Source organism: Labeo rohita, chromosome 8 (assembly GCF_022985175.1).
Source record: "Labeo rohita strain BAU-BD-2019 chromosome 8, IGBB_LRoh.1.0, whole genome shotgun sequence".
NCBI classification, from domain to species: Eukaryota; Metazoa; Chordata; class Actinopteri; order Cypriniformes; family Cyprinidae; genus Labeo; species Labeo rohita.
This window is the reverse complement of record NC_066876.1, coordinates 26,462,933-26,489,734: the sequence shown is the minus strand read 5'-3', so window position 1 is coordinate 26,489,734 and position 26,802 is coordinate 26,462,933. Positions and strand designations below refer to the sequence as shown.

General features: G+C 37.2%; 1 protein-coding gene across 5 annotated transcripts in view; it reads right to left on the bottom strand.

Annotated features, from left to right (window-relative positions):
* bcar3 (BCAR3 adaptor protein, NSP family member) overlaps positions 1-26,802 on the bottom strand; it is an 81,255-nt gene that overhangs the window by 22,926 nt on the left and 31,527 nt on the right. For 3 of the 5 annotated variants that reach the window (XM_051118225.1, XM_051118226.1, XM_051118227.1), the window contains 2 exons: positions 23,214-23,559; positions 15,594-15,633 (listed from right to left, as the gene is read on the bottom strand). In XM_051118225.1, coding sequence (XP_050974182.1) covers positions 15,594-15,633; positions 23,214-23,559 — 386 coding nt within the window. Of the gene's footprint in view, positions 1-3,716; positions 4,073-15,593; positions 15,634-16,309; positions 16,328-23,213; positions 23,560-26,802 lie in introns of those variants that run through there. The other 2 variants (XM_051118229.1, XM_051118228.1) reach the window with 2 other exon arrangements.

The window sequence follows — 26,802 nt, the reverse complement described above, 5'->3', positions numbered from 1 at the left end:
TTGTTGCACAGCAAAGGGGAAAAAAAGGGGGAAAGATGGAAAAGTAGGGGATATGCTTGTCCTGGGGACTCAAAATAGCTGGAAGCCATCCTGTTGAAAAGGAAAGCCTAGAGAATGCCTTGAAGTCATATGGATTGTTTGAGGAAGAATTAGAGAAGATAAAACTAAACTGTTGTAAATCTCGACAACTTTCTTGTTGTGCTCAAATTATACAGCATTTGTTCTTGAACGCTTGAAATGCAGACAACTAAATATTTTAAAAGTCAAAATTATTGTTTATGTCTGATTGTGAATGATTCAGTGCACATTAGTGCAAGACAAAAAATGAAATTTTCTTCAAAATGTATGACTCCGGTGCTGGCTGTGTTTTTGGAAAGGTAGTTGTCCTCCACAGCTGACTGCTGTCATTCATTTTTGACTTTCTTCTGGTATGCAGTGCCTACTTTTCAATGGATAAAATCTTTTTTTTAACACTTCCAGGCTTTTTATAGTGCAGAGAAAGTATTGCTTACACTTGGTGTTGAACACCACAAAGTGCTTTCTGGAATGATGTTTTTATTCCCTGATCCAAAAACATATTCTTTTATCACAGACAGGAGTTGAATCTTTTGGTGTTTGCTGAAGGGACTGTGCCAGGCTGTGTCAGCACCTCTCCAGCAACCTGTCAATCAAACAGACTTCCCGCTGTCCCACCGCTCTGCTGAGCTTTTATTTCTGCCATAGCCATAATACTTCTGCTATGTTACACTGTCAGTGTGTGGAGGAACCTCTGCTGCATGTCCAGTGTGTATTTGTGGGAAGTGTTAGAGAAAAGGAGACATGATTCATTTCAGTTAATTTCAGTGAACTAATTTGTTTGGGTGTTTCAAAAATGAATCACTGATTTGTTTTAGTCAGCACTCACTGTTTATGTATTCTAGATTGGTTCTGTCATTGTAATTAGGACCCTTTTTGCCAGCTATAATTATAAAACTAGATATTTTCAATTTAGTTGGTGGGTTGCTTAAATGGCTTAAATGAATTGTTTTTAGATTAAGATTTCCAAGCCATAAGACCTTCTTCTTCACAACACAAATTAAGATATTTTTGAAGAAATCCAAGAGCTTTCTGACCCTGCATTGACAGCAACACAATTACCACATTGAAGACCCAGAAAGGTAGTAAGGTCATCATTAAAATAGTAAAAAGCTACAAGAATACTTTTTGTGTCCCCCCCCACCCAAGAATAACGACTTTATTCAACAAATTCTCTGCTGTGTCAGTCTTTGATGCCTCTATGGAGGGTCAGAAAGCTCTTGGATTTCATCAAAAACATCTTAATTTGTGTTTCAAACACAAACGAAGATCTTAGGTGTTCGGAGCGACTCGAGGGTGAGTAATTAATGACAGAATTTTCATTTTTGGGTGAACAAACCATTTAACACAAGAGCTATTCTCGTGTTCAAAAACAGCAAGACAGAACCAATAATAAAACCAAATGCAGGGATCTCAAGACACGGTTCAGAGTTGGAGTACTTTCAACCTGATGGCATCTTGATGCTCTAAAAACAAGTGCCATAAAGTTCAAGTCCCAAACACACAGTAAATCTTTAAAGAACCGACTCAGAAGAATGATTTATTCGACATTCATTAGTGTCCATGTCTGTCAAGTGTTAATATACGTCTCTGCTAAATGTGTAAGCCTGTTTATTTAAGGCTGACTTGTCACGGTTTGAGTTTCAAGCCTCTACAGGGTGGAAGACATTCACAGCTGTACTGTACAGTACACACCACCCTCCTTCCCACAGCTGCCCCTCACACTGACCAAAATAAAGCCCTCAAGTTGTTTTCAGCATCGAGAAATTTACTCAGAAGTTGCTCGCTGCCAAACTTCTATGAAGCCTTCTATGACTGAAGCTGTTCTGTAAGAAACTTCCTCTCAAAAGAAAGAATCCATACAAGAAGCACCAACACTGCCCTCTCTGTCCTTCTAACTCCCATTGACCCCCAACACCATCGAAAAGACCGGAAGTCTCCATGACAACCTAGCGCTATTTTTAGAAACAAGCCCAAAAAATGTGGACCAGACCCGAATGTTTTCAACAGACGTTCAAACCCTGTGAGCGAGGATCCGATGAGTTGGCCGGGCCAGACGTGAGAAATAACAAACACGCTGCTATTTCTGGCCAATTCGGTCTTAGAATGTGAAAATATAGACTGTTCTGATTAACAAGCCAGGAATCTATCATCAGTCCTTATGCAATTTGCATTCATGCTTATACTTTTATCCAAAGCATCTTGCATTGCATGCAAGCTATGCATCTTTTCAGTTCATGCACACCCTGGGAATTGAACCCATGACCTTGCCATTGCTAGTGCAACAGAAATACTGCTATTAAAAGCAAGACTGCTGAATGAATTCTTGTTACCTAATACACTTTGCTTTGTGTTCTAGGCTTTGATGGACTATAGATCAGTCATTTATGCACCATCAGAAGGAAGGAAAGAAAGCAGATTAGCCACACCTGTAGAGACTCATAGAAACGCTTCAATCTACTCAAAAAACTTCAACATTTTAATGCATTTCATCCTGTTGGCAAAAACCCCCTGTAGTCTCTGTGTAATGTAAGTCTCTGAACATGCTTGCTATTAATAATCCATACGTTTTGTATAGTCGTATGACCCCGCTGGCTGGTGGTTTCAATCACACGTCGGTTCCATATAAAACTGTAACAGCCTCATGCAGGGCGACCATTTTTATATCACCCCATAAATTCACTCAACCCGACCTGAGCAGCTCTCTGTCCTTATCACATGACACATCAGATGAGTGAACAGAACTGCACGTGTTCACACTTACGATCCATTTGCAAGCCACAGAGATAAAAGATTTCAATCAATACGGGTTAAATGGTTTTGAAGACAACAAGAAGGAGGGTGGGCAGCTAAACAATTACAAGTGAATGGCAAGAAACACACATACACACTTGTAAGTGTGCATGTGCCTGACGCCTTCACTTACTATAATGAAACAAAGCCATATATCTAAAGAGCCTAGACCAAAGACTGCCCCAATAAAACTACACATGGACCTGCTTTTTATGGCACATCTCTATCAATCTTTTCTTTTCTGCCACATTTTTTGGCTTCTTTTTTAAAACCCTTTATATGTGACCGTGGACCACAAAACCAGTCATAAGAGTACTTTTTTAAAATTGAGATTTATACATCACCTGAAAGTTGAATAAATATGCTTTCCATTGATGTATGGTTTGTTAGGATAGGACAATATTTGGCTGAGGCTATTTTAATATCTAGAATCTGAGGGTGCAAAAAAATAAAAATATTGAGAAAATTGCCTTTAAAGTTGTCCAGATGAAGTTCTTAGCAATGCATATTACTAATCAAAAATTCAGTTTTGGTGTATTTACAGTTGAAAATTTACAAAATATCTTCATGCAACATGATCTTTACTTAATATCCTAATGATGTTTGGCATAAAAGAAAAATCAATCATTTTGACCCCTACCGTGTATTTTTGGCAATTACTACAAATATACCTGTGCTACTTGAGACTGATTTTGTGGTCCAGGGTCACATATTTAAATATTTAAATTTTACTGTTAACTAACATAAATTGTTACATAATTATGTAAATTAACAGTAAAACAGTTCAAAAACTGCATAAATTGGCATGTAAATTTAAACAGATGTAATTTTAACAAGCATTCACTCACCTTGGCTCCAATAACGGAGCTCTTCTGATAGAAACAGCACAAAGCTGCCGTGATGGTCCTTAAAATATTGCATCTCTCCGACATCTCTCTAGTTTCTGTGGCACTCATCAGTAAATTCTCTTACACGCTTCAGTCTCTAAAACTCACTGCTTTATACCTCCCATGAGCAAGAGCATGTTAGCTGCCCAGCGACTGTCTGTGAACTCTCTCAGTGCGAGCGTGCATGAGTTGAGCGTAAGTGTGTGTGCGTGTGTTTGTGCACTCAGCAGTGCATATGCTGCTCCATGCTGTTGCTCTCACCCCCGGGCAGCCCATGTAAGGAGCCGTGCTAAACTCCATGTGATATGCCTCTCCAGCCAATCAGAGTTCGGCCATCTGCATGAGTGCCACACAGCCAGCCTCTAAACCAACCCCCCTTTCCTCAAAACCGCTAACAGCTTGTTAGAAAAAAGATGAGAAGGGAATGGGATAGAAAGAGGTATTTAGATTAGAGCTTCAGATTTCTTAAGTTCTTACATTTTCTCTGAGAAATCCCAAATTTCAAAGCTCTCTTCTTTAGTTATATGCTAATTAGTGATTGAGTGAAGATTATATTTAGCCATTTTGTGATTTTCAGTCACTAACTGGCCAATTAACAGAAGCTAGTAAATATGTTTTCAGTTTTGAGATGTATAGCTGCATCTCATTGGATATTCAAAAATCCACTGACTAACCAATAATGCTAATATAATGAATCATATTCACAAGTGCAATCTGTAGACTTTTTCGGATTGTCTTCACTGATTTTGCAAGAAGATTTGTGATTTTTGCATGGGAATATTAAAGGATTAGTTCTCTTCTAGCAAAAAAATTCGCTCAATTTATTCACCCCCATGTCACCCAAGATGTTCATGTCTTTCTTTCTTCAGTCGAAAAGAAATCAAGGTTTTTGAGGAAAACATTCCAGGATTTTTCTCCATATAGTGGACTTCAATGGGAATCGCTGGGTTGAAGGTCCAAATTGCATTTTCAGTACAGCTTTAAAGGGCTCTACATGATCCCAGCTGAGGAATAAGTGTCTTATCTAATAAAATGATTTGCTTGGTAAAAAAAAAAATAATAATAATAATATACTTTTTAACTGAAATGCTCATCTTGAACTAGCTCGACTTCTTGCATTACATTGTCACGCTGGAAAGGAAACTTAAACAACCTTTACAAAAAAAGGTAAAAACAATGTTGGATGATTTTTAAGTTTTCCGCTCTACCCTTCTTTTTTAAACTGAAGTACACAAAGAACTAACTGCGTGTGATCTTTCCAACACAATTACATAATGCGTGAAGTTGTAGATGCGCATCACAGAGCTAGTGCAAGATGAGCATTTGTGGTTAAAAAGTATATACATTTTTTTTTTTTTTTTTTTTTTTTAGAAAATGACAGATCGTTTTGCTAGATAAGACACTTATTCCTAAGATGGGATCATGCAGAGTCCTTTGAAGCTGCATTGAAACTGCAATTTGGACCTTCATGCTGTTAGCTCCCATTGAAGTCCAATATATGGAGAAAAATTTTGGAATGTTTTCCTCAAAAATGTAATTTCTTTTCGACTGAAGAAAGAAAGACATAAACATTTTGGAAGACATTGGGTTAGTAAATAATCAGGAAATTCCTATTCTGGAAGTTAACTAAACCTTTAAATTGAGTGGAAGTACTGCATTATTTTAAATTAGCCAAAATAAATATATTTAACAAACAAATACTGAATTTTACAGAAATCTGCAGCATTGTGTATGCTCACATTGCATGTGGGCCTGGTTATCAGGATTTAAAAAGAGGAAAATTATTACAAAACAGAGTAAAGAACAAAGCTGAAACACATTGCAAGTAAACAAGAACGTGCTGAGAGACAATCTGATATCAAGCAGTTTGGTGACATGAAAAAACGTTGCTTATCTCTAATGACATTTGAAATTAATCTTTCCAGACAAGAGAGAGCGTTTCCTGTGGAGGACTTTCAGGAGTGGTTTTCCAGGCAGATGAGGAGAGTGGTGATCCTGTGTGACAGGTCTGCACCGAGGGACCAGGACTATGTCTTTTAGTATCATCACAACATCACTCTAAAATCCAGCGGGGTTTCAATAACAGCAGGGGGTTAATATAAAAGAGCATTCCCCCAGCAGGCAAGGCTCTCTTCCCCAGCTGGGACTGTCCTGACCCTAAGAAGAGAGCCCGGTTGAGCCTGAAGGGTCCCAGACGGCCAAATTCACTCATTTGTCCCCACTGGGGGTTAAATAACAAGACTACTCTGTCTCTTAGTCACATGCAAACAGCACTTAGTGTTATTGCGGCTAGTTGGCTAACTAGAGGGGGTTTTGTTGAGGGGGCTTTCTCTTGATTAGCCTATTTGTTAACAGCATTACGAGTTCTGTCATTTTCAGGGAAAGGAACCCCCACCCCATCGACAAGGCTCGGAGAGTAAAAGAGGTGCTTGGAAACCAGTACGGTTAGAAGACAGAAGAGAATTCATGTTTTCCAGACCATTTCAACCAACTGAATAAGAGCTCACAGTGTGTTTGTGAGGTGAGTCTGTGTGTTATTAGCACTATTTAATATTGTGTGGCTATTTAGTGAAAGGACCTTTCAAAAACTGATTTCATAATATCAACATTTATGTTGGCTCTACACACAAAAGTTCATTAGTGAAAATGCTTCTTTGCATTTTCTGTATACTTTTTTTTATTATAAATTATTTTGTTAGCACAACATTGAGTAAAAATTTACATAGACAAATTAACCTGATTTTCAAATTATCTCAGATTTTTTGTCCCAGTTTTTCTTTGACAGCAATAACTGAGCTGCATGAATTGAGAATGATCCAAAGAGCATTTTGTGCTTCAGAGGAAGCAGGAACATCTGACCATCTGTGCAAAGAGTTCACATGATCAATGAATTTTATTATCTGATTAACACATAAATAGTGCAGAATATGATTGTTTTTCTTGCTGTATTTTGAACCCTTTCACCGTGGACTTTTGAACCTCATTGTATATTTTTCTGAATAACCAACTAAATCAAATGAGTATGAGAATGCAGTTGGAAAGCTTCTCTGTTCTTCATTAGAGAAAACAATAAAGTACAATGTTTGTCCTACATACTCCAGGGCTGTTTTTGGACGCAAACAGTTGGATGTCTATCAACAGATTTGTTATGTTTCTCCCAGATTGCTCTTAAGAGGTAAACAAAGACATTATGGCTGGCTGGCTGGCTGGCACACCCTCGGACCAACGCTGGAATGTTCTCCCTGAGAGTGGGCTCCTAAACTACCTCATTACGCTCAATAAAATCACCATGGTCCTGCGAGCAAATCTGCTTTTCCACAGTCTGCTAAAGAAAGAAGTCAGCGTGATGTTTTTGTACATAAGAGCAAAAAATTAATTTTAAATACACATCTGACTTCACTTCAAGAGAGCGTAGTTCGAAGGGTAAAGTGTTTGCATGTGACCATTTCTAGCTGAATATCATATTTGTGTTTTAAGGCACTGTAGGGTGAATAAGGGTAATCTGGGACACCTCCGATTGGTTTTTTCTCCATCTTGCTCAATTTTTTTTCTGAGCAGGAACAAAACGCAGATGAGAAAATAACTGGCAGTACAGAACTAATGTAAAATATTACAAAATGTGAGCAAATCATTTTTCTAAAGTGACAGCAACACATTGCATGAAGTCTGAGAGTTGAGACTTTATCCATTGGTTAGATTTATTTTATTATTATATATTTTAATATTAATTTTTATTATTATATACTACAGAAAATGTGATTGGAAACTTTTTTTCTCAAATCAGTAGACTTGCCATCTGAAAGGACTTTATCAATTCTGATGTGAAATGTCAGAATGAAAACTTGCTTTAAATTGTGCAGTTTCACAGTGTTGCGGTGCACATAATTGAACACTAGGGGGTGTTGTGTCTCTGTAATGTGTGGAGTGGTATTAAAATCAATGCTAGTTTTAGTGGCTGCTGTTAAACAGATGGCTTTCCTCATAGTCCTCAAGTGGAAACCCACACTAACGTTCAGGTAAAACCTCTAGATGCACCAGTGATCTTCCTTTTTGTTTAGTTTGGCACCTGAGTGATATGACAATTCATCTCTGTTGCAATCTGTAATATAATGTTTTTTCAGTTTCTGTTTGACTCACTAATGTTTGGTTTTATCAGTCTTGTTCCATGTTAAGTCATGTAAAAATCAGGAGATTATCCGGCGATGAGCGTGATCAACATTCATCAGCGCCAGTCAAATTATGTCTGTGGACAAGATTTTACTACAATCTAGAGTGTCTCCTGAGGTAAAGAGCTAAAAATACTACCTTTAATATCACCGCATTAAGATCTGGAACACATGCCAAAACATTATAATAACTAAAGGCTTTAATGTAGGGAGTGTGCCACATGCTATTTCTTTCAGTTTGATTTAATGAAAACTCTGGATATACGACAATGCATTTGTAAGGTCATATAAAAGTAAAACAGTAAGTCAGCATTTGTTAGTTGTTTACATAAAAAATACTTAAGTGAAATATTATTACATATAATGCTTAACCAGTCATTAATGTATAATCAAAATATCATGCATGTAATATTTTCATGTTTATTTACTTTTTTAGAATTACATGTTTGTTAATGAAAGGTATTGTACTATGTTGTGTAATAATAATCACATCTTTAGCACTTTCTTCTGTGCAAACTGACCTAAAGTTCATGGCTATTACTCTATTCTTTATCCATCTATCTACAGAATATGAAATATCAAGCAATTATGATAAGATTTTATCTAACAATGTGAGTGGGTGTGTCAGTCTCTTCCATCAGGTCTTCATGCTTCCTGTCTCTATCATCTTTTGAGAGACAGAAGCCCTTTGAACTGTTCATTCTAGGTCAGTCTGTGTTCTCAGTTCAACACCAGGATTTCTGTGCTTCTGTCTCTGGCTGGTGTATATGCGTGCAGGCCGGACTAAGGAGGTCTTTCTGTGGGCTCGCAGGGCAGCAGATCCCACAGAGCGAACACTGCCTCATTGTTCCTGTAAAGCTCTTTCATGAGTGCTTAGCAGCTTACTGAGCAACAGTATGTGTGTGTTCACCATCAGGCCATCAAGAACAGAAAGAGATGTGTGTGTACATGTGCATGTGTGAGAGAAAGCAGGAAATAAATCTGTTGTTTCGCTCTTAAAATATAAAGTTTCTTCAATGTATTTTTGCAGAAATAGGGGTTAATAACTATCTTTTAGTCCAACATAAAAATCTAAGTCTAAATGTAAGTATTATTAAAAATTGTAAAACATCTAAAATTATGAGAAAATATCAGCAAAACAAGACTGAAGTCATGACATTTAGAGATAAAAAAGAAAAAAACAACAACAAACTTGTAGTAAATAGTTACAAATTTGTAAAATTACAAGGTTTAGCAATAGCAGAAGGAAGTCATAATATGTTGAGAATTCAAAATCTGAATCTGAAAAATTCATAATCTGCAAAATGTTATTTTACCAAGATAAGAGGGATCATACAAATTGCATGTTGTTTATTTAGTACTGATCTGAATAAGATAATTTACATGAAATATTTTTACATTTAGTCCTCAAGAGAAAATAATAGTTGAATTTATAAAAATTACCCTGTTCAAAGGTTTACATCCCCTTAATTCTTAATACTTTATTGTTACCTGAATGATCCACAGCTGTGTTTTTTTGTTTAGTGATAGTTGTTCATGAGTCTCTTGTTTGTCCTGAACAGTTAAACTGTCTAACAAATTATTTGGTTTTCCAGCATTTTTGTGTCTTTGAACCCTTTCCAACAATGACTGTGTGACTTTGAGATCCATCTTTTCACACTGAGGACAACTGAGGGACTCATATGCAACTATTACAGAAGGCTCAAACACTCACTGATGCTCCAGAAAGAAAAACAATGTATTAAGGAGCCGAGGGTGAAAACTTTTAAACAGAATGGAGATGCTTTTTGCCTAAATATCATATTTTTTTAATTTAGTACTGCCCTTCAGAGGCTACAGAAGATACATGTTTCCCAGAAGACAAAATAAGTTAAATTTACCCAGATCTTCAAATTTTAAAATTTTCACCCCCCGGCTCTTAAAAACTTCTTGACCTCAACTGTATGTGGCACTAAAATACTTTTATATATAACCATATGGTTCTTTGGGGATTAAAAAGAAAAGTTCTTGAAGGTGCATTTTAAATTCTTCAGATTAGATTGCTTTTCAGTTTACATCAGCCTATCCAGATCTTTTATATTTCTTTATATCCTTCTTAAAAAGTGTTAAGTGAAAATTTGTCTTAATGTGCCAATGGGAAAAACAGAGCATGTCATTTATAGTAAACCAATTGTGGCACTATGTTTAATTTCCATCCATGAATCACAAAAAGTCTGTGATTCATGCGTCATATCCGCAGATCAAAGATTTGATTCCCACCCTTTTAAAAAATTGTATTTTGAAACATCAAGTCATCCAAACAATTTCCACCCTCCAGATCATCTTTGATGATAATAGCTCTAATTTCTCTGCTTCACACGCAAGGAGAGACAGAGAAGAGAAGGCTTGCTATTGAATAAATCATATCGTCATTGCTTGATAATAATATTGATAAATCATTTGCCTTTGGTTGTGCGGCTAAGGTTTTTCTCTTCTTTTTTTTCAGAATTGTCTTGGGGTTACGAATGTAAACTGAGTAGAAGTTGTGCACTTGAGGTAATGTAGATGTACAGTTGACTCATTTGACCTCAAACCATGATGGAAAGCACCACCTGTTCTGATATTATCTAAAAACAAACAGTTTTCACTAACAATGCTAAAACCAGGGTCATCTAACTTCAGGAAGTGATATCAGCACATGAGGTCTTAGAAGTTAATTATCCCATATTTTTGATGGCTGGCTTCCTGTTAACTTTGAAGAAAACATTCCTCAGCTAACAAGTCGTCAGAAAAATAGGCCAAAGCTGTAAAACCAACACAACTAAAATGAAAACCCAAGGCACACAAAACTAGCCAGTTGGATTCTGAAACAGATCTTTGATTTTGTTGATTACAGACCTTGATGTATGTAATGTTTTAATGTAATGTGAACAAACTAGCTGTAATTGGAAATCCATTTCTTTTTTTTGTATTTTTAGATGTATTTGTAAAGGTATTTTTAGCATTTCATTGCTAAACAATTGACATCAGGTAACAGTACGAGATGAAAGTATTATTTATATTAAATTAAATATAGTGTTTGCAAGAACTGTATTGATAACTGACCCTTCGCAAACAGCTTGACTGACAGGCAATCTGACCAATCATAACACTGAATCCGCCATTCTGTCCGACAAAAAATCTGACAGGAGAGTAGATTAACTTCGATGGACTTAAACTTGAAAAATTTTGTGTATTGACGTCTTTTTGATTTGCATATTAAACTTGTGCACAGACCTGCATGGGAACATTACTAAGAGAGATCAGACATCCCAGGGTCTGTTCAGACACTAAACATGTACAGACCCAGGTGTTTGATAAACATAACTCTGGAAACTCAACACCACCTGAAGAGGGCACGTTGAGGTCCACACTCTTTCATTCTGAGGGAGAGGAAGGGGGGTGATTTACTGAAGCTATGACCACCTCAGACCTTGACTCATACACCCAAACACACAGGTGTGATGAAGACTGTGTCTCGACATCTAGATTTAGTTGTTTTCAGCTGAGTTTTTAATGGTGTGAACAGAAAAACTTCACATGGCAGTATAGATTTACTGCAGCTGTTGATGCATGCTTACAGATGGCCACACATTAAACAGGCAGACGGTACTAAGAGCTTCCTAAAATTGAGTATAAAGACCCAGTGTACTGTACATGCAGTTCATCTGATTGGACCTTTTCATGGCTGTTATTACCCTGAGGATATGTTGTGTCATTTTCCTATTAAGTTCTGTTATAGGCCTCTCTAATTGGAGGGTGAATCTCACGAATGTCTGAATCATATTTTGCTCCAAATTAATGAATGAATATATTTATTTTATTTTATTTTACTATTTGTCATTTTATTTCTTCAACCACATCCCACCCCCATTAATATCCAGGGTTTGATTTTCACAGTGATATTGTCATAGTTTATATAAACATGGGAATTAATTTCATTAAAATAATAATTTTTCCCTTTTTTTTGTTTTTTAGTAATTTTAATATTAATTTGTAATAGTAAAGTAGTAAAAAAAAAACCATTATAACTATTTACTTTAAAATGAAAATGAAAATTTAGTTTAATTGTATAAATAATAAGAAATTTTTTTATTTGTAATGAAATCACAATGGAAAAAAAATTGTACTGATGCAGTTTCCAACAGAAATGAGGCGGTTAAACAGCGAGCACATCCTTTTCGTACAGTTATGATTTCAGCTCCTTATGTTTTGCTTTCTGGATGTAACAAGCTTGCTCAGTAGCTCAGCTGGCATCGAACTGGACTTAGGATTTGGAATCCTTGGGTTCAAATCCCATGAAAAACATGGCTCACGATGAAAAAGCTGAAAGGTGAGAGATCAAAAAAACAAGCTAAAACAGCATGATTGCGTTTTTACGTCACATTCGCTTTTGTTCATACTATTGGGTAGGCTTAGGTGTAGTGCAGATTAGGACTGGCCTTGACTAAAGATTTTTCTGGTTGTTCATTTTAAGGTTTACTTTACTATTATATTCTTTAATTGCCTACATAGCCTAATAAATGCTCAAGTGCACACAAAAAAATCTTGCCACAGCTCACCGGCAGATATAATAATTATTAATGTTTCAGAGAAAAACAGCAAGAAGACTGCATTAACGTTTTAATAATTTATTGATAAACTAGTGTTTCTTTGTTTTCAGATTAAGAGATAAAGTTGGCGACTCATTTCCACAGTAGTGGATGCGCCTTCATGTTTCATATGGATTATATAATCTAAAAATATTTGTTTTCTATTTTATTTGGATCATTTAAAAGTAGACATTTCACTCTCTATAGATAGCCTATATTTTAAATGTACGTAAGACAAGTATACACAGAATTCCAAGTTTCACGCTCAAGTTCACAGAGACCGAGATGGCAGAAAGCGCATCCTGTTTGCTTTCATTATTTTACAAAAGCACAACGTGTCGTTGTTATTCTGAGTGCACACACACAAATGTAGAGTCTTTACAGATTCGAAAGATGTATTACTTTTATCTGTATGACCAAAAATGGAGTATATTAATAACAAGGGACAGCACCGGCGCCTCTGTCTGTCATGCATTGAGCGCGCTACTATTCGGATTCCACACTCCGCACAGACACTTGAACAGCGCAAATTTTTCTAGGTTAACATTAGCTTGAATGGCCATGTAAAGTTGCTACTATTTACATACTTCAGATGAAAAGCCATAGTTGAGGTCAATGAATGATAGGTAAACATTTGGATGTCCTGTCCGATGTACTATATTACCACATAGACCAGCCATGAACAATCTGTACGTTACAGACTGCGTGACTTTGTGTGAATTTTTTTGCAATTTTTTTGTTTTTTCTGCAACTAATTCTTAGTTCACACTACAGGATTTTAAGGCCGAATCAAGCCAGATTTGCAAGTTAATGAGCTTGCCCGACAGGTCGGGCTGTGATTGGGGGAAAATCAGCAGGTGATCAGCGCTCGTCAGTCTTTATGTGTGAACTACTCAAAGATGCAACAAACAAATATCTAGCATGATAAATATCTGGACCGGCTATATCGGCCAACTCAACATCACGTGGTGTCAGGTGTTATAATGAGCTACAGCCAATGAGAGAGAGAAAGGCATGGGTTGAGGTCCCCGGAAGAAAAACAGCCGCCAAACGGCTTAAATAAAAGTTTGGCCACAAAAAGGAGCACATTTTTTCAGAACAGATCAATTTCTTCCTGACATCCACTTTCAAAGAAATTACTCCTGTTTCACATGTTGTTTTGCGTCAATCCTGTTCCACTGTGTGTTTTCGTGACAAAATGTGGTTTGGGGACTCGATAGAGTCATAGGGTGACAGACGTGTAGCGTGTAACCCCCAGTTGCACATAATTTACGTAGTGTCGCGTAGTGTGAACACCACAACGACTTGAAGACAGACAATCAAGTCATGTACTCTGAACAGCACAGCGATCTGACAACGTTTAAAGTTGTGTAGTGTGAACTTGGATTTAGCGACTAATAATATTTTGGTCGACCAAGCCTCTTCTAGTCGACTAGCTGTTAGTCAACTATTAGGGGGCATGCCCTAGTGCAGATGGTACGTTATTTTAAAACGTCACAGAGCATTAGAGTTATAGCGCAACTTAACGGAACTGTGGTGACGCGTACAAAACCAACTTCACATAAAACGTACCATGTGTGCGTTCCTCTGTTCCGGAGACAAAAACCGAAAGCTCTTTTACTCCCTCTCAGTGGACATTTCAAATCGAATATGTCACGAAATGTACATGGCTTTACGTATTTAATGTCTTGTGAAAAAGTTCCCACAGGTATGTTTTTGTCATGAGATCAGGTTGCAAACATTCTTGGACAAGCTGTGGGATTCACCTTGTAATGCCATTTTATACAAATAATATTTGATAATGGCGACTGTGTGTTCACCTGTGCTGAAGCACTGCTAAAGTATAGTTGCTATTGACTGTTTGTGCTGTTTGCTTTGGTTTGTTGTCTGTATGAGGTAATGCTATGAGGTGTTTGTTCTTCACAGAGAGTTGCTAGACCCCATGATGATGCAAACCGTTCAGCTACTGAGTACGGGAAGGACAGAGAGTGAGATGGATAGTTTCTCAGCAGGCTGACAGAGGTAGCTGTGTGGTGACAGCACACTCAAGGCTGCAGGTGATCACAGTGGAAAATCTCATTCAGTCAGTGCTAACCGAATGAGACACTCAGGATATATGTCACACCATATCTTTCATCAGAGTCGTGGGTGCTGTAATACAGCCGTATTGGGTGATGAAAAGCTTTCATAACTGCTAGACGATGCCTCAGGTCAAAATAAAGCCAGGGAACGATTCTGCCTTTGCTGGCAAAGTGAAATTTGTCATTCGTTCCTGTAATTTCAACTGCATATGTTGCTTGCAGAGCCTTGAAACATCACCAGCTCATTTCCTCCTTGTAATTGTGCCATTTTAATTGAGGATGTGTCTACGGGGCCCCTTGCACAGTAGGAAACTCAGAGATTGTCAGATCTTTATCGGAAATTTTGGCTGTAGAGCTTCCTGTGTTTTATGAACAGCTCTGGCTTGAAGTTGCACATGTCTACAGGGTCTGATGTATTAAGACATTACCTGTCATTCCCATCAAAATCAAATCAAACTATCTAGACAGGTCAAGGAGAGTGTGCTTATATTTGGCGTGAGTTAACTCCATGGTGTGAGTTAAATTTTGCAACAGAAGTATTGTTTTTGCAATCCACTTAACTCTAATCACTCTCAACAAGCACATAAGATACATCAGGAAGCGTAAATGTTTATAAAACAAAGATAATCACACTCACTCACGCACACATTTATCTCTGATGCAAAACCAAGTATGCAGTATAATACAGTATGTATATTTACTCAACTCTTAGTCAATAAACTACAATCCTTCATATCCTCAATTTCCAGCATAGCTGGCATTCCTGTCCTACTTTAAAAACTCTACACTTACAAAACTCCTTAAGCTGAATAGTATTGGATATCTCAAAGGGTTAAGGGTTGCCCTCAGATCATCTCTGTCTTGTGCAAACCCTCACCCGCCATGCCATCATTACCTCATATTGCCAGTGGCTTTTTTCCATAATAGAGCAATCATTTCAAACTCCACACGCACATGTTAAGGTAAAATGTGAAGCCTTACCTTGACGTACTCCATTGAAGGGTCCATGCCTGCACCGTCCCTGCAGGAAAAAGAAAGAACTCTCTTGAGCGAACACATCAACTCCCTTTAGCTCAGCTGCCTGCCGGTTTAACTGTAAGTGTGTGCGTTTGTGTGTGTGTGTGCAGGTCCTTCTCTGGGTAGGCTGTATGTTAGACTGCTGTAAAGTGCCTACCAGTCCAGCCCCGCTCGCCTGAGGTCATTACACCACGGTATAGACCACAACATGTGGACACAAACACCCACCATCCCCCCCAAACACACACAATTATTTCCACACCAACCCAAATACACAAAGTTCAGCTAAGATTAAGGCAGATATCAGTTTAGACAATGAGCAAAAAAATTTAAGCAGGCTTAAGAGAGAAAAACTAAGGGTTATGCGGTCAAAGAAGAGTATGTCAGGTCTTTTAGTGACTCTCTGTCTCACACACAAACACACTCTTGTGATTCCGGATTTATGCTTACGTGAAGATTTAAACCCTAAATTCTAAAGGATTACAGCCAGGAAAAGGGAAATTAATTCCTTGTGTCTAAATTTCCCACAGGGCTGAAGGCAGAGTAAATAAACATTCAGTGCAAGCACAAATGTAACACAGAATCTATGCAAAACATAGGAGGAGACAGGACATAGCGATTGTTCACATGACCTCTATTGCTGTCTGCAGCTTTAAGGTTACGGTCTAGATGTGACTTACCCTAACTGCAGAGATGGCCCTTGGTCAGCACTGCATTTTTGTTTTATTTAGATTCTCTATGTGAAACGCAGGAACCATGGTGGTGAAGAGAGTTGCGGAGAAGAACGAGCGGTCGAGGTGCACGGCTCAGCTTTTTCTCCATTTAGATTTTTCCGCCCTCTCTCTTTACCCAGAGTCCTTTTCATCTCAGCTTACACAAAAACCTGACTTTTCTTTATGACTCTTTCTTTCTTCCTTTCTTACCACCAGGGTGTGTGGTGGACTGTCTCACCCCCTTAGGGGAATAAGGGTGGCTTTCAGGTTTGGTGTGGAGGTGGCACCTGGGGTGAGAGCTCAGATATATAAAAAGCGTCAGATAACTGGAAATATGAGATTGTGTGAGAAGATTTTTTTTTGGATTGTTTGTTTGCCTCGCATTTGATGTAACTTAAAAGCATAACTGATTTTCTGTTTTAAGCTCCCACTGGACATTCATTGGAAGCTACTCTAGAGCTGAGAGGTCATGCTTTAAAGCTTCTAAACACTGACATTAGTGCGCTATAAGAGAACACTGTCAGCACTCCCACGGGTTGACCCGTGAGTGACTTGAGTTTGGGATCAGGCCCAACATACCGTCTTATCCACAAAGAGAGGGCATGGCGTGAGGACGCGGCCTCAAGAAAAACATCCATCTCCATCTCTGCCAAGCCACAGCTGTATTGTGTCTCAAAGTGGTGATTTGTACCTTACAGTCTTGCCAGTCAGAATTAGAAAGCTGAGGGAGGACATGTCAAGTTGGAGAGATGGACAAGCTATTTTTGGGTTTCCAGAAACAGATTTAAAACGTTTAAGCCACTAGAGAGAAATGGGACATTTGACATGCAACACTCGCCACATGCTATAGTCAAGAATTCACCCACACAGTGAAAGACATAAATCAAAGGCAGTTCACAGCCAAGTCGACAGGGGCAGTGCAGCTCTGTGAACTGATACCAGTCAGGTTTCACTAGGGAGCTCAGGGAGTTTCAGTAGAAATTCAGTCTATTGATGTGACTGTTCTGATTAGTGTAAACTATGGTGTTCACATTTTTGTCACGTGACTATAGCTGCTTTTTAAATAAGAAGAACATCTTTAAACTTTTGTGCCACCTGGAGACGACCCATGACTATACCGTACATTTCTTCCTACAATTGTGGTCAAAATTTTACATACACTTTGCAGTGTCTGTAAAATGTTAATTATTTTGCCAAAAAGGGATCATACAAAATGCATTTTATTTTTTATTTAGTACTGACTTGAATAAGATATTTAACATAAAAGACGTTTACATGTAGTCCACAAAGAAAAAAAATAGGTAAATTTATAAAAATGACCCCGTTCTTAATGAACACTTGATTCTTAAGGCTGTGTTATTACCTGGATGATCCACTGCTGGTTTTTTGTTAAACTGCCTGCTGTTTTTCAGAAAAATCCTGCTAATTTGAACCTTTGATCCCTTTGCAGCAATGACTGCGTGATTTTGAGGTCCATCTTTTCACACTGAGGACAACTGAGGGACTTAAACAACTATTACAAAAAGTTAAAATGCTCACTGATGCTCCCGAAGGAAAAGCGATGCATTAAGAGCCTGAAAGTGAAAACTTTTTGAAATTGAAGATCAGGGTAAATTGGGTAAAACACATTTTATCCTCTGGGAAACATGTAACTATCTATAGCTTCTGAAGGGCAGTTCTAAATGAAAAAAGAAGATATTTAGGCAAAATAAGAAAAATCTATTTTCATTTACACCCCTGGCTCCCAATGCATCATTTTTCCTTCTGGAGCATCAGTGAGTGTTTGAACCTTTTGTAATAGTTGCGTATGAGTCCCTCAGCTGTCCTCAGTGTGAAAAAATTGATCTCAAAATCATAGTAATTGTTGGAAAGGGTTCAAATACGCAAAAAAACTAAGAATTTGTGGGATCTAAAGGATTTTTCTGAAAAACATTGGGCAGTTTAATTGAACAACTATCACAAAACAAAACAAAACGCACAAAATACAACTGTGGATTATCCAGGTAACAGCACAGTATTAAGAATCAAACGTATGTAAACTTTTGAACCGGGTCATTTTTATAAATTCAACTATTATTTTCTCTTGTGCACTAAATGTTTCTTATGTGAAATATCTTATTCAGTTCAGTACTAAATTAACAATAACATGCATTTTGTATGACCCCTCTTATTTTGGTAAAATAATTAACATTTTGCAGATACTTAAAAGTGCATGTAAAAGTTTGACCACAACTGTATGTGTGCGGGAATTTACTTACTATTTAGGGACAAAATAATTCAAAAATAAGGTAAACTAAACTCTACAGCTCAAACTGCTTTATTTTAAGTTTTTGCATTTTTGTGGTTATTTACTTGATTATTTATTTCAAAATGCAAGAGTTTTTCCTTCTTTATGTAAATTTAGGGTGTGTATTCAGTTTGGTCTTTGTAGTGTAGTTTTTTATAATAGAAATGGGTGTGTGAGAAGAAAGAGAGTGGCAAAAGGCTCCAACAAAAACTGTTTCACGTCATATCAGCAGAACTGTATGGCAAAAGGAAATCCTTTGGACCACCTGGTAGTCTAAATGGAATGTTTGGGTTCCCTATAGCTTAGCAACCCTAACGAAGTTACATAACAATAATACTGGACGGCCCAACCAAGAGCCGTGCACATGCAGGGCATTAATATCACTACTGTTATGCATTTCCTATCTAGATTCATGACCTCATTTTAATTAAGTAACTACATGGGATAATTTTTATTTTAGTTAATAGTAAAAAGCTCTCATTTAAGTACATTTATCTATTTATAGGTCATAGTATTGTGATGGTGAAAGTGATGTTGAACATTATGAAAGATAGATGGCACTGTCTGGTGACAAAATGGCTTGTATAGTATTTTGCAATAAAATGCAAACATTATGATTATTATATTAATTATTATTTAAGTTACACATGAGAGATCTTGTTACTTTGTATATTGTACAATGAAGATGTGATGGCTGATTCATTGTGATGATAGCAGCACAACACCAGGAAATCGTGGATATCTTTTCATCAGAGATTCAAAACGTTTTAATCATTTGATTGTTTGGTTTAATGTTTACCATGTGGCATTTCTTTTATTTGGCAGCCTGAACCAAGACTGAACCGAAGATAATTTTGGCACCCTCCGAGACAAGGCCATGTAGTTACGAGGGTGTTGAGTGGATTCTGTCAACAACTAGAATCGCTTTAATCAGCTTTAACAAGTAAATCAAATGCTACTGTTGCTCCTCCATCTCTTTCATCTGTCTCATTCTCTCCCTTTGTCTCCCTCTTTGTGTGTTTCTCTCAATCTCTCTTCCAATCTGTCTCTTCGAAAATTCTTTCATCTCTCAGTCAAGCTATAAATCTGCAGTCCTCACTTTAACCTGTGAAGAGTTGTGTGTGCCTGTGTTACAACAGCTGCCTCACACATGCAGGTAGTAAGATGCAAAGAGCTTAAATCCTTGATGTACCGTTATTTTATAAAAGATCAATGTTTCAGCCCTAGAAACAAAAGCTACAGGCATCTTATCTCATCTGACTACTCACCTGCAGGCAGACACACTCAAGCTGGTGAAGCATTCTGCAGCCAGACGTTCAGGAGCTTGTCATTTAATCACAATGCCATCCAAGTCTCCAACTCTGATAAATCTAATATTGGAAAAAGTCATCCAGGAGTGAGCTAGTTATTGCTTCTGGGGTGATTTAATGCAGGTGTCTGCATTGAGACTCTCTCTCTCTCTTTTATACCTACACAGTGTTTATGGTCTACCTATTTTTTTCCATGTGTCACGCAGAGTCGCAATAAGGTGTTGTTATGGTGACTGGGCCACTACATGAGGTCGTTGCTAACCCTGCTGCCAGCCCAGAGGAGCTTCTTTTGTGTTCTGTGGTCATTTTTCACCTCCCGTCTCTCAGTGAGCTTTGTGGCTGTGAAATAGTAGTCTAATATTAGGTAACCTTCAAATGTCAAGGGACAGATGCGGCCCACTGGGCTTATGGAAACCCAAACACACACCTACGCCTCCACAGACACACAAACACACATAGTTACACTTAAAAGTATTTGTATAAAAGTGACTATTTAGTCTATCCTCTGCTTTTCCTGATATGCTTCTGGTAAAAGTACTTACTGAAGTTATCAGTGTTTTGTCTTATGGTCTGTACACTGTTTCAAGTTATGGAAACAGTGTTTCTCTTTGTCTCTGGCACTTTCCACATAAATCCTTTTTTGTTTACCTGGATTCTTTTTTGTGAAACATTAGATACGTTAGATCAGTTATCGATGAACAAAAATAATGTACTGTAAAAAGCAGTTTTTTTAAAACATAATCTCTTAAAATTTTCATGAGGTTTCAAAAACTATACAATGTCTTATTTTTATATCATCTATTGAATTCATTTTTAATTTAGCAGTATATATTTATATTTATTACTTATAATTAACAAATAAATGATCATGCTTTAATAATATTTATTTTAATTAAATATGAATTTTATTTACATTTTTATTCTGTAATTAATGGGAAATATAAATGTATGAATACAAATAGTTTATTTTATATTTATTTAAATTAAATATTAATTATATGTACATTTTTATTCTGTAATTTATAGCAAATATCTAGAAATATTTAATATTTATTTATTTATTATTTAAGAATTTTAGGCCATATTTTGTGTTGTTTGTGGAAGGTGCCCTCTATAATCTGTGACACTGTCCACAGAGCCAGACACAGATTGCTTTACTATATCTGCCAGATCATTTATTGAGGGTGAGATATATTACCTGTTAAGTCAGTCTGCGTAAATAAGGGACAAACACAAACTCCTTTGTTGCTAGCTGTGATAAGATCAGACAGTCAGTAAGGATGATACAGTGAAACAGGCCTAGAGCTATGGCAAAGACGTAGGTAGACAGTGAAAAAGAGAGACGAGACATAAGAAAAAGAGATGGAGACAGTCCTGGACATGAGAATGAGCCAGCAGTAGCTTGCATTTTATGATTATTATCTCAGTTGTCCTATTTTCTGAAGACAGTAAAGTTAACGGTATTGAAGGGCAGTGCAAGATTTGGTGTCGACTGCTCTGGCAGCCAGTATATTATCTGTTATGTTAAACCACTACCCAAAACAAAGGGGTGATATGATACTGTAAATAATAAAGCCAGAGCATAGAGCTAACAGTGGAGGTTTCCATCTACAGTATATTTCCACAAGTTGTTTGCACCGCACTCTTCCGTAGTGCAATTTTTCGTTAGGTGCGTCAGTCCATTGAATCACTATTATACAAAACTCTGATTCACACTCACATAGAGCAAACTTCTCTTTTCGTTTTATTAATTCATCACCAGAGGACAAAGACACAAACGTTTCGGCTTGCCTCTACAGTATATTCAAATCAAATTACTACACACTGCACAACTGATGCTGTATTCACTGTGTATCTGTTGATTGAGTTCACTGTTGCTTCCAAATTACTTTATAGCCTATACTATGTAATATTTTATAGTCTAAAATTTTGCTGTTTTTATGTACCAAAAATAAGCAACCCTGGTCATAAACACTATATTTTAAAAAGTCAGTTTGATTCAATTCAGTCTGATTATTAAACAGTTAAAAAATACACAGATGACATCATATAACCCATTATGTAATATGACGTTTAATTCATAAGACATTGTACTAAAGGTAAACAGATTACCAATGAGCTTCTAATGCCCCATAACACTGTGTCCTAACAGGGCAAAACACGAGTGTTTTGATCAATTGTTGCATTGTCATGATTAGAACACTGTGTAATAGTACATTGTAGTACTTTAGCAAATTGTTAATCTGCATTTACTAAACAGTCCTGGCAATCTGCAAATGAGATATATAGTAGTCAACATTTGAAGTGGATCAAAACAGTTCATCAAAGTTGTCCTAAGACAAGAACGGGTATTGTTTTGTTTTTAGGACAATTTTGATGAAAGGTTTTGATCCACTTCAAATGTTGACTACTGTATATCCATCCAATTTTAAGACAAAGTCTTGATCATCTACTTTTAGTCAGAAAAGTGACCAATTTGGCTTTCATTCTCACACTGTCATTTGTCATTTTTTGCATTTTAGATATATGTGTCTTAAAACCAGTCTTAAGTAGCAAAATTATCGATTTTTCTTTTATACCAAAAATCGTTAGGATATTTAGTAAAGATCATGTTCCATGAAGATATTTTATAAAATTCCTACTGTAAAAAATTCCTACTTCATTTTTTATTATTGCTAAGAACTTCATTTGGACAACTTCAAAGGCAATTTTCTCAATATTTTGCTATTATTATAATTTGATATTATTATTATGTTTTTTTTATGTTTTTGCACCTTCAGATTCCAAATTTTCAAATAGTTATATTTCAGCCAAATATTGTCCTGTCCTAACAAACTATACATCAATGGAAAGCTCATACATCAATCAGCTTTCAGATGATGTATAAATCTCAGTTTCAAAAAATGGACCCTTATGGGTTTTGTGGTCCAGGGTCACATATTTAGTTAAAGAACATAAGCTGTGATGAGCAGGCAGGTTAAGCTGCTGTTGTGGCAACCTTCACCTCAATCTTGACCTTAATCTTGACCTTAGACTTGACTATGTATTGACATGATACATATGTATCTTGAATTGGAACTGTGTTTTAAACCATGTTACATGTTTATTTACCTAAAAGGGGCTTTCAGAGACTAAAGTGTCCACTAAGCAGCACCTCAGTTGGGTAGCTTTGAATTCTACGCAAAGATTGTGGTGTTTTCGCAGGTGCTGTAGGGCTTTGTGGTGTTTGAATCACTTTGAGAGGATGGGTGTGTAGATATACTGTATTTCTTACCTGGATGTGACACTGCTCTTTCTGTCTGAGTGGAAACCCTGGTGTTCTTCGATAATGTTGTGTATTAGCGGTGATGGTGGCAGGCGATATCTGCCTGGGTATGGTGCTGCCGATGACCCCATATTTCCATTCATCTCCCACTGCTTCACAGGGGAACTAGTGCCGTTCTTCTTCTTGCGAGGCAGGGTACCATGGATGGAGACTCCCTGGTAGCCGCTGACCGGCATCTCAACCATGGCAGGCCTTGAGCTCAGCAGATCCATAGAAGATGCAAGCGTACACTGCCGCCCAACGTGCATGTTTCTGGGAAGACTAGAAAACCTCCCTTCTGCCATCATCCTCAGCTCTGTAAAACAGTAAGAAAAGACATTACATTTACAAAAAAAATACACTTTTTTTATTTTATTTTATTTTATTTTTTTGGCTTACAATACTGTCAGTAGTCTTTAGTGTAGTGTTTATATCTATTATTAACAACCCAGCTATAGCGAAATGTTACTGGGTGTTATTTTCTCCGACATTCTTTCAGGTGGTATCAACACCTAGTGTTTATATGAAACCTCCTGCCATGTGTGCCCTGTGGCACAGGTAAGTTGGAAGGCATCGCTGTTTCATAGACCTGTCTCCTGGCAGCAACAAAGGAAAACAAAATACAGACACATCTCTCTCAAAGAGAGGGAACTCCGTTCAGTCTGACCACAAGAGGTGCAGATAAGGATCTTCCCTTGTTGTCTCCAAATGCTTGTTTACTTCAGCATTCCACAGCCGCACGGAGACCACTAATTGGCTCAGTGAAAGTGGAGACCGATTTTATGGAATTATGGATGAGCTAGATTTGAAGGCATTACTCTTTCTGTTGTTTTCAAAGCAATAGTTAAATCCAAAAATAAAATTTCTGTCATCATTTAGTCATTCATGTCACCCAAATCCAGTATGTTAATTTTCCACCTTTTTATATATATATAATTTTTGTTTTATATTAAAATTCTTCTGAAAACATACAATAGCTTTGTTTCCATATGCCAGGAAAAAACACTAAACCAGTCTGTCCATGTATAAGACAAGGAGTATAGTATAAGGCAAATATTTAAAAATTACAATCTCTAAACTAAAAGTAAAACAGCACCTCTTGTGTCCAAAGACTGTGACTTTCATATGTTTATTGATGGGCTTCAAATCAAGTGAAAACAGTGGGTGTGTGAGTTCGCTGACCCAGACGCTGGATGAGTGTGTGTGCATGTTTGACCCCATTAAAGAGCGCTGTTAGGGTTATTCGGAGCACACATGCACGCAGCAGAGCTGGTGTTGCCGTCAGCCTCTTTTGTCTCTTTTGTGATGAGTGAAACTCAATCTTGGACCCTGACAGCGCTTCTGTTTAAGGTCTGGCATGAGCTCATTCTCCTCATAAAGAAGGGGGAGCTGATTTCATACTCAGACTCGTTCCACAAAATTCACCACCATTCGGTCCCAAATGTTCTTTCTCTTCAACATGCAGCTGTGTATTTAGTTCTAGGCTAATAGCTCATATTGTTTGTGTTTTCCCATAATCTGGAGAGCAGCAGTGCAAGCTTTAAATGTAACTGAAATTTGGCTTTGGTGAGTAAATAAAATTGCTTGATTTATTTAAATAAGATGCCCAATAGAAAGATAGACTGTCCCTCCCTCACTGTTTATCTGATGTAAGCAATGGGAATACTTAAACTGAGATGCTAGGAGAAGGCTCTTTCTTTTAGCACTCATAACACCATAATTTAATATTGCACCATTCCTGACATCAAGAGCAACACAATCACCCATTGTGCTGTTTTCATTGTAATATTATAAATTTTGTGAGCGGTTTCACAAGATTCTTGGATTTAGAATTGCTCCCATCATAATCAACGAGGCGTAGACATGGGCTGAATAAGATTTATTTGGCAGTGTAGACCGCTTATTTGATTATAGAGATTATAATTATAGTGTTCCAATATTGTCACATTGCTTGTTTATAATTTATTTATTTTTTAAATTACAGTTATCTGCCACAAGGGCTAATGTTAAGTTAGGGAGTATCTTGATTTACTGATGTATGAAACAACAACAAATGAACTAAGAAAATTCTTTTAGTACAGTATGAGTAATTATTTTGAATATTAAGCCTATGTAATAACTATGGCATAGATGCCACACAGAAAATAAATATTTTAATGTAAATGTAAAATTTGAAATGAAGCAGCACTACTGTGACACAATGACCTTTTGCAGTAGGAACAAAAATATATTTTCTAGGAAGTAATGCAAAATACAGTTTTGTAGCCAGTAAAAATGATTCATGGTACATTTTCTTATTTTACCCACCAATTCACTATGCGACAGAGTTCATTTTGGTCTCTTGCACAAGCATCTGTGGAGAGTGGAAAGACATGGAAACTCCCTGGTAAAGCTTTGCTCGGGTGTTTGAACCTGCAAACTAACCACAGTCACCTCCACCCCCCAGATCCACTCATCCATGACCACCAACATCCTGAATCAGCTTATCCATGTGACTATGCTCATTAAATGCTGTTTTTCAAGTTAATTTTAGATTTAACAAACCCTAAGATAACAGTTGCGCTGGGTGTATACAGTAGCTTAGAACCTTTTGTTCTTCAAAAATAAGAAAAAGCATGCACTAAATCGGACTACGCCTGTCATTCACCTTTAAATCACTATTTTATTTGTGTTTATCTGGGTGTTCTGGTGTATAATGACTAGATCTACACAGATGGTTTGATCAGGGCACTTTGCAGTGTTAGGAAATCCTGCTTTGAATACCTCAGCTGTATATTTATGCACCTGGAGCACCTGTGCGCTGTCCCGGGGCCCTGAAACACGAGACTCCATTCACTGGTGCTGTTTTTCATGTGGTGTGTAATGGCTAGGAGACATTAAAATCCACAGATCAGTGTTACTGAGTTATCATACTGGCTAGTCAGGAATCCCCGTTTGGGTTCGGATTAATTTTTCTCACATGTCGCAGAGCGTGAGGGATAGTCATGCTCATCTGAGAAGGCATATCTGCACTTCCTGTGTAAGGGGAAGTGAGGGGTCTGAGTCATAATACTCATATACACCAGTGATTTTAGGAGGGCAACTGTGACCTTCCTAAAAATAAAAATAGGAACATAGAGTGGAATAAGTTGGCATGCTCATATCATATTTTAAGGGGGCAGACCTTTCAGGTCCCCAAAGGAGGCCATTTCTAGAAGTATGATTATAAATCTTTTCTTCAATGCACATATTTCACAGGTGATTGTGATTTTAAAGGTATAGGTCACTGAAAACCACCAAATTCTTTTAGCATTTTCTTACCCTCATGTCTTTTAAAATTCACATGACAAATGTTTATAGTAAAGGAAACATATGACATAAAGTCTTATGGGTTTGGTAATGACATGAGAGTGAGTAAATGATGACCATTTTTTATTTTTGGCTGCATTACTCCTTAAAAATATTTCCCCTCATAAAAAATGAGGCCTTACTGAGATAACAAGGCAATCAAATCACACTCATGTGCATTTAAACAGACAGTGAAATTTATTTCAGTGTAACTGGCCTAATACGGCCATTT